Source organism: Ahaetulla prasina, chromosome 2 (assembly GCF_028640845.1).
Source record: "Ahaetulla prasina isolate Xishuangbanna chromosome 2, ASM2864084v1, whole genome shotgun sequence".
Taxonomy (NCBI): domain Eukaryota; kingdom Metazoa; phylum Chordata; class Lepidosauria; order Squamata; family Colubridae; genus Ahaetulla; species Ahaetulla prasina.
This window is the reverse complement of record NC_080540.1, coordinates 11,882,855-11,897,888: the sequence shown is the minus strand read 5'-3', so window position 1 is coordinate 11,897,888 and position 15,034 is coordinate 11,882,855. Positions and strand designations below refer to the sequence as shown.

Sequence of the window (15,034 nt, the reverse complement as noted above, 5' to 3'; positions counted from 1 at the left end):
TGAAAGGGGTCATTAGGACAGGGACGGTACGTTGGTGTGCTTATGCACACCCCTTACAGACCTCTTAGGATCCCTTTTCTTTTTCTTTTTTTTATAAAAAGATTTTTATTTTTCAATTACAAAGATAAACATTCCATCTTTCCTTTTCAGGGTAGACGCATCTCTGTGCAACATCGTTCCTCATTTGCCACATCTTTTATATTCACATGAACATTATTTCTCTAAGGATAGTTAGAACTGCAGAAAGACAATTGCTACCAACCTACCTTCCATTGACCCGTATACTGCACAAGTCAAAAAGAGGGATGTGAAAATATTTACAGACCCCTCACATCCTGAACATAAACTGTTTCAACTCCTATCCTCAAAACGACGCTGTAGAGCACTGCACACCAGAACAAATAGACACAAAAACAGTTTCTTCCCGAACGCCATCACTTTGCTAAACAAATAATTCCCTGAACACTGTCAAAATAGTTACTAAGTCTGCACTACTATTAATCTTCTCATAGAATAGAATAGAATAGAATAGAATTTTTTATTGGCCATCTGTCCTATCACCCATCTCCTTCCACTTATGACTGTATGACTGTAACTTTGTTGCTTGTATCCTTACGATTTATATGGATATTGTTTCCTGATTGCTTATTTGTATTCTATGACTATCAACAAGTGTTGTACTTTATGATTCTTGATGAACATATCTTTTCTTTTATGTACACTGAACATATGCACCAAGACAAATTCCTTGTGTGTCCAATCATACTTGGCCAATAAAAAAAATTATATTAATATTATAATATATTAAACCTTTAAACATTGTAAAGCTCTCTTTTAATTAACCTTTCTTCTTAATATCTTCTAGTGGTGATACCATATTAACACTAAACATCATTATTCTCATAATACATATATTAACAATTTTCATCTTATTTATATATCTATTTTAATATATTTATTTATTATTTATTCTTTAGCTTTCTTCATTTCCCAACTCCTTTTTTATTCTCTAACCATTAATAAAATACTTTTCATATAATATAATATTCAGTTTGCTCTTTCTCCTTAATTGCTAGTGTTAATCTGTTCATTTCTGCACATTCTAATATTTTCCTTATCACTTTTTCATCTATGGGAATCTCTCCACTGTTCCAATGTTGTGCAAATACAATTCTAGCTGCAGTTAATACATAATTAAATAGACATTCTCTTTATTACACATTTCTGATAAAATTCCTAGCAGAAATATTTCTGGTTTCAACTCAATACATTGTTGTATCATCTCTTCCAACCATATCTTAATCTTTGTCCAATACTTCTTTGCTTCTGTGATGCCTGTGCTTTTTCATGTCTCTGTTTAAATGCTGATCTTTGGAAGTAGTGAAAAACCAGGTGAAGGACAGATTATCTTCTTGGAGAAAATCTTACTAAGATTTACTAAGACTCTCATTAAGAGTCCACACTGATTTGATAGCCCATAATCAATTTAAATATTAGTTTATTTTAATAATAGAAGCTATGTGACTAAACTTTAGGAACAATCTAAAAAAAAAATCCTCCAATGCCAATATGGTAACAATAGACTTCTCAGAGTAGCAGTTTGTATATGTTTTGTGCAGGAATTATTCTTTTCTATAACTTTTGAATTTACAATTCAAAAATACCTACCATTATATTTAAATGAATGGAAGAACTGGATTGATTATATTCAAAATAGATATCGGATTAAGAAATTTCGGATTGCTTTTGAATGAAGGATGTTATTTTTGATTTTAATGGAAGAAGTCAGGATATGTGAGAGAGAAAGATTATAATTGTGTTAGATTTTAAAAAGTTTAATGTATGACTGTTTTGTTTAAGGAACTATACCTTGTGTTTGCTCCGGGAAGTCCAGGGGGGGGGGTTTAGGAGGGAGGGGGGGAGGGGGAAAATTTAATTGTTGTAAAACTTTTTTAATAAAAAAAAAAAATACCTACCATTTAACATCCAAAGTGCTTCAAAAATTTTCAGTTTAGGTCCTCTAATAAAAGACTACCACACACACACTCTCACGGTAAGGAGCTCCCAAGCTCCACCGTGCACCTCTGCACGCTGTGATTAGAATGCAATATTGCAGGCTACTTCTGCTGATCACTGGCTGCCAGCAGTTTGGCAGTTCAAATCTCACCAGGCTCAAGGTTGACTCAGCCTTCCATCCTTCCAAGGTGGGTAAAATGAGGACCCAGAATGTTGGGGGCAATAGGCTGACTCTGTAAACCGCTTAGAAAGGTCTGACAAGCACTGTGAAGCGGTATATAAGTCTAAGTGCTCTTGTTATTTTCCACCCGCTCTTCCTTCTGCTGGCATGGACTCAACAGGTGTGCACTTTAAGGTTTTGGTTATGACCTTTAAAGCGCTCCATGGCTTAGGGCCTGGGTACTTACGGGACCGCCTGCTGTTACCACATGCCTCCCACTGACCCGTACGCTCTCACAGAGAGGGACTTCTCAGGGTGCCGTCCGCCAATGTCGGCTGGCGGCCCCCAGGGGAAGGTCCTTCTCTGTGGGGGCTCCCACACTCTGGAACGAACTTCACCCGGGTTTACGTCAAATACCTGACCTTCGGACCTTTCGCCGCGAACTGAAGACACATCTTTTCATTCGCGCGGGGCTGGCTTAAATTTTAAATTCTATTGATTTTATAATTTTTATTACTAATTTTAAATGGGGTTTTAGTTTTCTATACATTTTAAATTTTTAGGCTAATTATAATAAGTTTTTTAATTTTGCATTTTATATTGTATATTGTCTTGTCTGTTTTTATTTGCCTGTACACTGCCCTGAGTCCTTCGGGAGAAGGGCGGTATAAAAATCAAATAAATAAATAAATAAATAAATAAAATAAACAGGGCCAGCAAAGACAAGTCTGTTTTAAGAACAGACACCCACTAGCCATCAGTGCCAGGAGGGAGGCATGTGGCATCCAGGGTAAGATGCAGAAGAAGAGGGTCTACTGCCCAACTCATCTTAATTGGCCAAGAGAGATTTTATGGGTCTGGATCCTGAGGGCTGCAGCTGTCTTGCAGTGAGGATTTTCACCGTGTCCCCTTTGCTGCCTGAGCCATTCTGGCCAGGCATTCCCTGTTGTAGCCCTCCTAGGTCTGTATATCTTGGCTGTATATACAGACAGTGTTAAGCAACAGTTCTATTTCCAGTTTTTCCATATAACTTCAAGTCGTCCATGTAAAGGAAGTGGGGTAAACTGGCAGATTTTTTTTAATGTTTGATAATCATGGCCTGAGTCGTTTAGTATGGTTCACAGAGGAATCAGTGCAATGGCAAATAGTATTGGTGATAGTGAGACTCCTTGGAAGAATCTCTTGTGACCCAGGCCCAAGTAGGCAGTAGGAAACTCAAGTCAGTGAAAAAACAAACAAACTTTATTCAAACAGCTGAAAATTACTTCATTCCCAGCGTAGTTCAACTAAATTAAAGCAAATTCCTCCCAACACAAATTCCTCAGTCCTATCGCAAACCTTGGTCCAATTAGGCAAACTGCCAGAGGCCTTTCTTGGCAAACATTCAGAAGTCACAAATACAAAAATAAATGCAAGAAGATGAAGGTACCAACGTTGTTTTCCGGCAAAGCCCAAACGCCGTTGCTGGTCTGTTTTAAGCCTTATGGGAGGGGCCAATCATCTCTTGGCTCTACTCCTGAGCCATCCTCTTTACTTGAGCTACTCTTGCCTTCTGGCAGCTCTTCTCATGCGTGCATTAGGAACAGGCTCCTCCTGTTCCTCTGCCTCACTACTGTCAGGCTCTGGAGGCTCTGGAGGCCGCACCTTACTCCCCGATGGCCTTGGTCCCACCTCAGCCTCATCGCTGTCCGACTCTTTTGCCAGCTCCGCAGGCTGCTGACGGACCACAACAGGGTATATAAGTCTAAGTGCTATTGCTATCCCTGTTGGACGGTCCCAGTTCTTCTTCCTCCTCCTCCTCCGAACTAGGCTCTGATGGGGCCATGACATTCTCCCCTCTGTGGATACTTTCATGACGATGAAGATGTCCTTTCCGGGTGAAGCTCTTTCCACACTCCAGGCATTTATATGGTCTTTCCCCAGTGTGGGTCTTTTGGTGGCGGTTCAATTTCCCCTTGGTAATTAACCTCATTCCACATTCCTTGCATTTAAACGGTCTCTCTCCCGTGTGGATCCTCTGGTGAAGAGTAAGGGCACTTTTGATTAAGAAGCTCTTGCCACACTCCAGGCATTTGTACGGTTTCTCCCCTACGTGACTCCTTTGGTGGCGACTAAAACTACTTTTGATACCGAACCTCTTTCCGCATTCCTTGCATTTATACAGTTTTTCCCCCGTGTGGATCCTTTCATGAAGAACAAGCTGGTCTTTCCGGATGAAGGTCTTTCCACATTCGAAGCATTTATACGGTTTCTCTCCTGTGTGGGTCTTTAGATGAAGATTAAAATGTCCACTCCGGCTAAAGATCTTTCCACAATACTGACATTTATGTGGTGTCTTCGCGGTGTGGATCTTTTGGTGGTTATTAAGATCACTTTCACTGCTGAAATCCTTTCCACTCTGCTTGCCAAGTTCCCTCTTTCTGCTCAGACGGGAATCCCTCCCAGATTTATTAACAGAGGTATGTAATTTGCGTTTCCTATACAGTTCCTTTGGTGAAGTAGGAGCGAAGGAGTTATTCTCCAGTGTGTCCAGAGGCATGCAGTTTTTCTTTAGTCTGGTTTCTGCCATATCTATGTAATCCAAATGCATGTTTTCTTTTTTTCTGTATTTCCCTTTTCTCTTTTCTTTCTGATCTTGCTGGGACAGGAAGCCACGAACAACAACAGGAAGAGACGTGGACGATTGCTCTCCTCCATTCTCATTCACAGACACATCAGCTGTTTGGGGGAAAAAAAAGAAAATGAACATTCCGATTAGAATTTAGAAGGGTGAAGGTGGGGGGTGTCTCCCCCCTCAAAAACATGCCAATCTGTGTTCCACTTGTCTAGCCAGGATGTAATATCTGCAAATTCTTATCCGGGAGACTCTGATGGGATTCAAGGAATTTTTCAGCCAAGAAACATATTAAGGCTTTGGTGTTGATCAGTCAATCTGCTCAGCCACTTCCATGGAGCATCTAGGATATTTCCCAAATCTATGGCGAGTATTTCTGCCATGGCCTTATGGAGAAATGAACAGCCTGGCCTTACCCAGAGCAGCCAGATTCCTAGAAAACTCCTGCATGACTTCCCAGCACAAGGCCTTCTGGTCAAGATCTAGCAGCCTCCACTCCTCCTTCGTGAAATCCACAGTCACCTCTTCAAAGGCATCAGAGCTCTAGAAAGAGAAAAAAAGGGTTCTTTAGCAGACAATCACAGGAAACAGTTAAAAGTTTTCTCTCTTCCTGCACAAAACAGACATTTGAAATAGACCAAATGGACATCTACTTTCAGGACAGCTTCATGTCTTCCTGTCCATAATAGTCCTTGGGGCTGGGAAGCTATAGCTGCCCAAATCACGGTTTAGGTCTGTGATGGCACGCGTGCTAGAGGTGGCACTCAGAGCTGTCTCTGTGGGCACGTCACCAGCTGCTCTTCCAGGTTCCGTCGTGTACATGTATGCCAGCCAGCTGGTCTGGCATGCATCCATGCAGCGGCCAGCTGCTCTTCTGGGTTCATGCCGGCGCTCATGCGCACGCCAGAACCCGGAAGAGAGCAGCTAGCCAGTGTGCATGCACATGACGGAACCCGGGAGAGCATCTGGCCACTGCACGCATGTGCACTTTTATTTCTGTCTTATTCAGACACTCTTCTGAATAGCATTAAGAAATATTAAATTCTTTCTACAAATAAATTACATTTCTAATACAAGATGCCCTGCCTGTGAATTGTCCCTTGTTTGCAACTCCAGAACAATCTTGAAAGTCAAATGTGTGACTCATCAGGATATTCTGTGGGGACCCTCTATTCAAATACATACAGATTCAGCATTTGTTGTTAAAAGCAGCTCATGAGTGGGTGGAGCTGAAACTCCACTGCTCTCAGGAGAAACCTGTGCTTACCTGGGAAAGTGGCCCAAATTGGATCCTCCTGAAAAACAGGTCCTGAATAGAACTGGATCCATCTCCTCTTTCCCGGAGCTCAGCTGAAATCTCCTCTGGGAATGGCTCCTGCACCTGAAGAACAACCTGATTCATGATCCACTTTCAGAGGATGGTATCTGTCAACCCTGAAGCTGACCTGACCGAAGCCATTTTGAAGCTTCAGTGTTGCTGAAATGGAGCTGAGGGATAGGGAGTGGAGAATAGAAATAGTTGGGATGTTGTAGCCAAAACGAAATATTTTCTCCTGGGAACCAAGGACATTCCCATAGGTGGCCAGAGAGAGAGGAGGAGTGGAATTACCAGGCAACCGGACAGCACCTTGATTGGACCATGTGACTGATTGTTTGGGAAAGGGGGAAAACTTTTACTTTTAATTAGGTGAAAACCACGGGAATTTTCAGAGTCAGTTTATATCCAATAAAACTATTCTTTGAGGAATCTACCTGCCTCAGAGTTTTGCTTGCTATGGATGTATTACTTGGAACCCTAACAGTATCAATGTTAGTTTGCATTCCTTACCTCTTGCTTCCCTAATCCAAATTCAGAGAGAATTCAGGGACTCTGCTCTGTATATAACTTATATTTCTGAGTAAGTGATGAACAGAGGAGAGTTAAGAGCATCAGGCTGTGTTTTTATGTACATAAAATGTAAGGATGTGTTAGGGTTTTTTTCTTACTATTGTGGTATTACAGAGCTTGTTAAATGTGGCTCTGTACCAGAGGCAATTCACATAATCCAGATGCTTCCCATATCTAGGTTTAGATCACAACAGATCACAACATAAACACTGATTATTATGAGGCATGTGGATAACACCAGGAAGCATACAGAGGTGTAAAGGAAGAGAAAGGTCAATTTAGGAAACAGAAGCATTTGCCTCAAGAAAAAAATAGTTCTTCAAATATGAGGAATTCCAGAAAAGGCTGTAGACTCATATTTTTAATCTCGTTGACTTCTTGCAGATGTGGCTAGATCCCTGATTTCCCAATTTGAGCAGCATTTGCCTCAAGAAGAAATTAGTTCTCCAAATGTGAGGAATTCCTGAAAAGGCTCCACAGACATATTTTTAATCTCTTCAACTTCTTGGAGACATGGATAGATGAAGGGTCCTTGGTGCTCTCTGAGCTTGTTTGTTTTCCTGCAGATGTTTCATTAATCAAACTAGGTAACATATTCAGTGCTAGTAAGGAATGGGGCTTGCTCTCAGTTTATAGACTTAGACTTAGAACTTAGAATAACTTTATTGTCATTTTGAATGTACACTAATCAGCATACATTAAAATGAAATGTTGGTGCATACAGCTCTCAAAGGGTCACAACCTCCAATATACACTACATAAACATGACAAAATAAATAATAAATAAATATGCATGTACCCACATATATTATATGACACAGAGAACCACCACAGTCTAGTTCGGATGTATACATGTACATCGTGAGAAAAACGAATCTTTACCAGATGGATGGCATAGGGAACAAAACTGTTACAGAATCTGGTAGTCCTGCTAGAAATACTTCGAAACCTCCTCCCAGAGGGGAGCAACATAAACAGACCATGAAGTGGGTGTATCCAGGCCTGCCCCTCCCTTCCTTTTGCTGACGTCGCCTCTCTACTCTCCAGAAGCACGGATCTCTCCAGCCTCCAGCTGTTGGTAATCTTAGCTCATGACTGGCTTCACATTCTTCAGGTTCACATGCTGTGGGGGAGGGGTTTAGTTGCTCCGTTTGCCTGGGCATGGTGCCAGGACTGGGGGCTGAAGGCACGTCAGGCCCTTCGTCTTGCTTGGCCTGTCCAGGCATGGTGCCAGGGCTGGGGGCTGGAGGCATTCCAGGACATTCTTCCGAACTATCAGCGTCTGGCAGGAGATAAGAGGGGCCCGGCTGCGGCAGGGGGAGCGAGCGAGACACAACAATAAGCAGTATGCTGAATAACAGGAAGTGAGCTTCCTATAATCTTGTCGGCTGTCCTCACCACTCTCTGTATGGACATTTTTCTGGGGCACTGCTGCCACCAAACCAAACAGGGATGCAGTTTGTTAAAACATTCTCAATCCTGCCTCTGTAAAAAGTGGCCAGGACAGAAGGAGAGAGATGAACTCTCCTCATCCGATGCAGGAAATGCAGTTGCTGGTGACTTGCCATTTCAGTGTTGGTGGGGGTAGTCTAAATTAAAGGGACAACTATGGGATTACCACTTTCAGGACTTATAGCGAAGGTCATCATGCAACGTCTTGTAGCCATAGCACTTCCACAAATACAACCAAAAATATGGATCATATATGTAGACGACACCTTCACCATAATAAAAAGGACCAATTAGAGAACATCCACAGGACCATCAATAACATTTTTAAAGAAATCCAGTTTACTAAAGAAGAAAACAACTCGCTACCCATCCTGGATATCCTGATCAGCAGAGGTCACAGTGGCAAACTAGAATGCGAGTGTACAGAAAAGCCACTCATTCTAACCAGTGCTTTGCTTCCAAACAACCCAACCTCCCCCAAGAGAAGCTGTGTAAGAATTTTATTTAAGTAAGTCCAAACTCACTGCAGCAACCCCAAACAGTAGAAAAAGGAAATGGAGCATCTATACAACATATTCCAACAAAGTGGATATCCATGAAACATTATCAGAAAGTCCCTGACCATCAAACCAATACAGCACAACTGACACAAACTCAAAAAAGAATTACTCTGCCATACATCAAGAATATCTCAGAAACCACCAACTACAACCACATGGAATCAGCATAGCACACAAACCAACTAAAGCCCTTCAAAACATCCTAAGCAAACCAAAAGACCCAACATCTCAGAAGAAGAAAAAACAGGAGTCATCTACAATACACAATGTAAGGACTGCAACCACCAGTATGGAGGACAAACAGGCAGAAGACTGGCAGAACGCATCCACAAACACCAACTAGCAGTCAGAAGGCATGATGAAAATTCTTTAATTTCACAATTTATGGACAGATTTAACCATAGTTTCAATTGGGAAAAATGTGACCATCCTAGACCAGGCCAAGTTCCAAAAACACCAGAGAATTTCTAGAAGCCTGGCACTCTTACACTTAAGGGTAAACACACATTTACCCTCAAAACGATGCTACAGAGCACTGCACAACAGAACAACTAGACACAAGAACAGTTTTTTCCCAAACACCATCACTCTGCTAAACAAATAATTCCCGCAACACTGTCAAATTATTTACTAAATCTGCACTATTAAACTTCTCATTGTTCCCATCACCCATCTCCTTCCACTTATGACTGTATGTCTGTAACTTTGTTGCTTGTATCCTTATGATTTATATGGATATTGATTGTTTCCTGATTGCTTATTTGTACCCTATGACTATCATTAAGTGTTGTACCTTATGATTCTTGATAAAGATATCTTTTCTTTTATGTATTCCGAGAGCATGTGCACCAAGGCAAATTTCTTGTGTGTCCAATCACACTTGGCCAATAAAAATTCTATTCTATTCTATTCTCTGACAAATTAGCCATCAACAGACACATAGACACTAATGACATCTGTAGACTGTGCAAAAGAGACAATCAACCAGCCGAAAACGGAACAAAATGACCCAAGCACCTCTCCACCAGCAATCAGCACCCAGATAAGCATTGACTAACTCCAAAATTAACATCAGACCAACAATTGAGAAGTAAACACTACCCCAATCAAGAAACTGCCAATGAGTTAACAGTAAACAGCCCAATCAAAGAATATTTAACCCACCCTCAGCAACCATGACAGCCACCAAGAATATAAACTGACAGCAAACTGCACTCCTTACTAGCACTGAGGATATTACCTAATTTGGTAATGAAACCTCTACAAGAAAACAAGAAAACTCTTGATGGGCTGGCTGCTAAAACAAAGCAAGGTTACACTTGAAAGGAGACCATGAAGCCTGTAATTGTGAGGTCTCTCTGGCAAGAACAAAGAATACTTGTTCACAGAGAATATGCACAAATAACACTTGTAGCAATTCTAGGTAGTTAGAGGACCGATAACAGTAATGAAGAGTTAGACATCCTGCATAGCTGAGCTAAACGTTAGGAATAAGGATGGCCTGCGGGAAATAAAATGTGTATTAGATAACTCCCGGAGCATTCATTAGCCAAGGATTAGGAATAGGTCCGGCTAGAGACCAATAGAACCAATTCTTAGATCATTACTAAAATGTTTATTAGACGATACCTTTTATTATCCTGCCTTCCGCTTTAATGAAAACGTCTAAAGCTTTCTTAATCTTTTGTTCTTGGTTCTTGACATTTTGGCTGGGACCCCTTTTCCTTAGAGCACTCCAATAAAAAGGCAATCAAAATCTGCACCTCGTGTCTGGCGTCCTTCATTGGCCTCGGCACCAGGCTCAGACCCGAATTGGGAACGCCAAGGACACCCCCCCTCCCCATGTCATCCCCAAGCTACAAATATTCTCCTTTATTGGTACATGGGTGGATCTTTGATCCTCCCCTCCATTCTCAGTTCCCAGGATGAGCACCCTTCCTCACCTGCCCGTTTCCGAACTCTTCCCTCTGGGCTTGGCTGAGCAGGAAGCCTTCGGCCAGGGCCACCGCCTGCGAACAGCTCTGGGCTCCGCACTCCCTCACCCAGCTCGCCATCTCCGGGGGCAGCAGGGCCAGCAGCTGCTCCAGCACCACCAGGTCCAGTATCTCCGCTTTGCTGCTCCTCTCCGGCCGCAGCCACCGACGGCACAGCCGGTGCAGGCGGCTGCAAAGCTCCCGGGGCTCCTCGGCCACTTGGCAGCGATCGCGATCGCCTGGAGCCTCTGGGACGAGGGTGCTCTCCATCCCTGGAGATCTCCTGGCTTCCAGTGGCTCTCCTGCCCCAAGGCAATCCGAGGGGGCTCCCACCAGCCTTTTCTCCGCTTTCCAGGTGGGGACAAATGGGCGGCGGCTGCTTCGGGGCTCCTGCGCCCGAGAAGAGAAACTGAGGATCGTTTCCGCCACAATTTCCCTTCCTAGTTCTGCGCGGTGCAATGAATGAGTCCGAACGATAGATACGCGCCGTGTAGAGCGGCCCTGTGGTAGCAAGAGAACAAAGGGGCACGGAGTCCGAATGATAGACACGCGCCGTCTAGAGCGGCCCTGTGGTAGCAAGAGAACGAAAGGGGAACCGGCCTCTTCCGGCCTAATTGGAGATTCTGTGCCGCTGTTCTTCTTCCCAGAGTTGGTGGGGGGGGGGAGCAGGAGCGGGGAGGGGGGAGGTCCGCGGCGGAAACGGAGGCTGGGACGGCCTTGCGTGCAAAAGGCAGGGAAGGACCGATGATCTCGGGGTCGCCCCTCTAAATCAGGCGCTTGCCGCCTTCCTGGGTCCTGCGCCGTGCAGGGAAGTCGGGGAGCCCCTCGGATTGTCCAAGATGAGGATTTTTTTTCCCGTACTATGTCGGTGAATCCAGGTGAAGGTGAAGGGAAAGGCGCCCGGTAGCACCTTTTGTTGCGTCGTTGCCGTCTAGGGTGGGTTTTCTTCGTTGACTCGTAGGATCCCCGCAGGGATGCTGTCTGCAGATGGATCAGGCCCTCGCAAGGGTGCGTGTTAGAAACACGGGCTACCTTCCCAATAAGGACTCAGACACCATTGTTCTCTCGGGATGGGGTGAGCCCAGATTGCTCTGAGCGCACGCCTTTTATTGGGGAAGCAAAGCATGATAACACAACTGCCACGTAGCAGGAACTATTATCTTAAGTTTCGTTTCTTACAACAGTATCTGTTTCCCCAAACAGGTGAGTTAAGTTATGTTTTCCTCTTACTGTGTTCATGTACTAGAAACTGCTGACAGTTGGCTCAGTTGTTTCCTTGACCAAAAATTTATAGGGCCGAATTACAGCTTATACCTCGCAATATGCACTGATTCCACAACCTTTGCCATTTATAACACGTTTCCTTATCTCGCAAGATTCGTTTCTCTCGCCAGGTACTTGTGTATCCGAATTACACTGTTGTTTCTCCGTGTCATATAATATATGTGGGTACATGCATAATTTTGTATTTATTTATCTACCTACATGTCTGTCTGTCTGTCTATCTATCTATCATCTATCTATCTATTTATCATCTATCTATCTATCTATCTATCTATCTATCTATCTATCTATCTATCTATCTATCTATCCATCCCAGTGGTAGTCAACCTGGTCCCTACCGCCCACTAGTGGGCGTTCCAGCTTTCATGGTGGGCGGTAGGGGTTTTGTCAGATACTGAAGCACTTTCCTTTTTTTGGACTTTTTAAAATTTTTTCCATAGCATTATTTAAAAACATTTTCATTAGGTTTTCATAAAATTCCCCATGACAATTTAAATTTCTGAAAATATACTATATGTATCGCCCGCGCATAAGTTTAGTTCACGTTATGTAAGTAAAACTAAATGGCGCTATAGTGTGACCGCAAACAAAAGAGCCTCGTCCCAGAATAGCTCACGCATATCCCACCAAACCACCCAACTGCAACAGACAAGCAGAGCTGGTAGCCGGCACCCCCACCCCACCCCACCCCACCCCAATCCACGATGCGCAAGAGGCATGCACAGACAACAATACACAGTGCATTACTGTGGAACCGGTGGGCGGTTAGAAAATTTTACTACTAACAGAGATGCAAAAGTGGGTGGTAGGTATAAAAAGGTTGACTACCCCTGATCTATCCTATCATCTATCTCTCTATCTATCTATCTACCATCTATCGATTCTATCTATTATCTATCTATCTATCCATCTATCTATCTTTCTTGTCATGTTTATGTAGTGTATATTGGAGGGGGAGACCCTTTTGAGAGCTGTATGCAATGAAATTTCATTTTAATGTATGCCGATTAAGGCACAATCAAAGTGACAAAGTTATTCTAAGTCTTAAATCTATGGAACAAGGGGTTTGTGAGCGCATAGAGTGGCTAGACTGATGTGGGAGTGAAATCGGGGAGGGGGATGTTGGAGGGGAAGGCAGGTTGGATTTGGGGAGCTGCAAAACAGAAGGGAAGCCTTGCGCCTCTGCCTCGCCCTTGAAGTTCGCAGTAGTGGCTGGATCAGTGGCTTTCCTTGTATCAGCAGGTTCCTCTTCTCCCAAAAGTGCTTTTTCAAGAGGCAACTGGGCTTTCTGGTTTTTCTTTGAAGATGTTTCACTTCTCATCCAAGAAGGTTCTTCAGCTCTGACTGGATGGTAGTGTTGTGACCCAGGCCCCCGGACTCGGACTCCTGGAGGAGGATGATTCAGAGAATGAGGAGGAGGACCTGGCAAGGCGTGCTTCCCCTGGGCCCTCTTCCTCCCTGGCACCGACCCAGGAGGAGGAGGAGGGGCTGGCAAGGCCTGATTTCCCCGGGCCTTCTTCTGATTTGGCAACGCCCCAAGACCAATCTTGGCTCGATGCGAGACCGCGAAGACGTGACCGGCGCGTGCAGCAGAGGAAATTTTGGGGCAGGCCCAGGGAATGATGAGTCACGGAGCGACACCCACAGGGGATAAAAGCAGGAGGAGGAGCTTCTTGGCTTTTTGTGTTGGACAAAGCTGCAAATTTGCGCGGGCAATCTGTTTCATGGATGAAAGAATCTCTTTGTGAGTGACTCTTGCTTTATCTGTAATTTTCTAGTTACCTTGATAACAGACCTTTTCAGAGATTTTGGCAGGCGCATGGGGAGACGTGGCCAGAACATTTCTGTGCCAAAAGGAATCCAGCCAAGTGTAAATAAACTGTTGGCAGAAGGCCTTTGACTGACTTTTTGTTGGGAGTGTTGGGGGGGGGGGAACAGAACAGGTGGGGAATGGAAGGGTTTATATTCTTTCCAGACAGCTGGACATTTGCATTCTTTTAGCAAGTTGTTAAGGTCACCTGGAGATTTATCTGTGTCATCAGGGTCACCTGTGTGGTGCAAATGGGTATGGAGCCTTCTTCGAACTGTTGAAAGTACTGTGGTGTAGATGATCATATCATATCCCTGCCCCCCTGTCAATTGAACACCAGTCTCTCAACAGAGGGGGATGGGGATATAACATCTATTTCTAGTCTGCAACACAGTCCTTTCAACAGTTCCAAGATGGTTGCACACCCATTTGCACCACTCAGGTGCCCCTATGACACAGATAAATCTTCAAGTGACCTTAATGGCTCACAAATGTTAACATTTGTTGTAGGAGGGCTTTATCTTGCTGGTCAAGTATTATAGGTATTGTGACTCTTCCAATGGCCTTTGGGTGTAGGCTTGCTAGGAAAAGGGAAGCCCCCTGCTAAATTGTGTATTTGCAATTTTATTATGCTTCTGGGATGGATTTTAATTTGTTTTTATTATTTCAGAGACAACGTTTTAATGGTCTTATTGCAATGTTGTTTGCGATCCACTCGGCGCCTTTATGAATTAGAGCAACAGGCAACTTCTAAAACAAATAAGCTCCTGGAAGAAAGCTCTGTGTGCATGCTAAAAATAAATAAATAATTAAATTGTATTGGTAGTTTCACATTGATTTGTTTGTCTGTCTGTCTGTTTAAATTGGGCTTCTTCAACTGTAGAATTCTAGGCCTTTTATCCAACTGTGGGTGGTCAGGGTATGAATGACTCCCAAGATTATATACTAATATTGGCTGGGAAGTTACGTTGCGGTAATTCTCAGTTTGCTTTGTTTGACTTTCCTTTAGAGAAGATACAGTCATGGCCGAAATTGTTGGCACCCCAGAAATTTTTCCAGAAAATCAAGTATTTCTCACAGAAAAGTATTGCAGTAACACGTTTTGCTATACACATGTTTATTCCCTTTATGTGTATTGGAACAAAACAAAAAAAGGCAGGAAAAAAAGCAAATTGGAAAAATTTCTGGAGTGCCAACCATTTCGGCCATGACTGTATGTGAACGCAAACAGTGAATCATGTATCTGTAGCTTAGTCCACAAGTCATGGTTAAAATGA

General features: G+C 43.3%; 1 protein-coding gene across 1 annotated transcript; it reads right to left on the bottom strand.

Annotated features, from left to right (window-relative positions):
* Positions 1–2,895: 2,895 nt before the first annotated feature.
* LOC131190368 (zinc finger and SCAN domain-containing protein 21-like) lies at positions 2,896–11,902 on the bottom strand. Its single transcript, XM_058167687.1, has 5 exons — positions 11,894–11,902; positions 10,634–11,644; positions 6,058–6,171; positions 5,207–5,333; positions 2,896–4,894 (listed from the first exon to the last, which is right to left on the bottom strand). Exons 1-5 carry the CDS (start codon positions 11,900–11,902, stop codon positions 3,921–3,923), a joined length of 2,235 nt encoding a protein of 744 aa, XP_058023670.1. The 3' UTR covers positions 2,896–3,920.
* Positions 11,903–15,034: the final 3,132 nt, after the last annotated feature.

Coding starts and splice junctions, on each gene's coding strand:
- LOC131190368 (XM_058167687.1), bottom strand. Junction 6,172..10,633: donor AAGAGTTCGGAAACGGGCAG/GTGAGGAAGGGT, acceptor GTTGTTCTTCAG/GTGCAGGAGCCATTCCCAGA. Junction 4,895..5,206: donor TAGGAATCTGGCTGCTCTGG/GTAAGGCCAGGC, acceptor TCCCCCAAACAG/CTGATGTGTCTGTGAATGAG.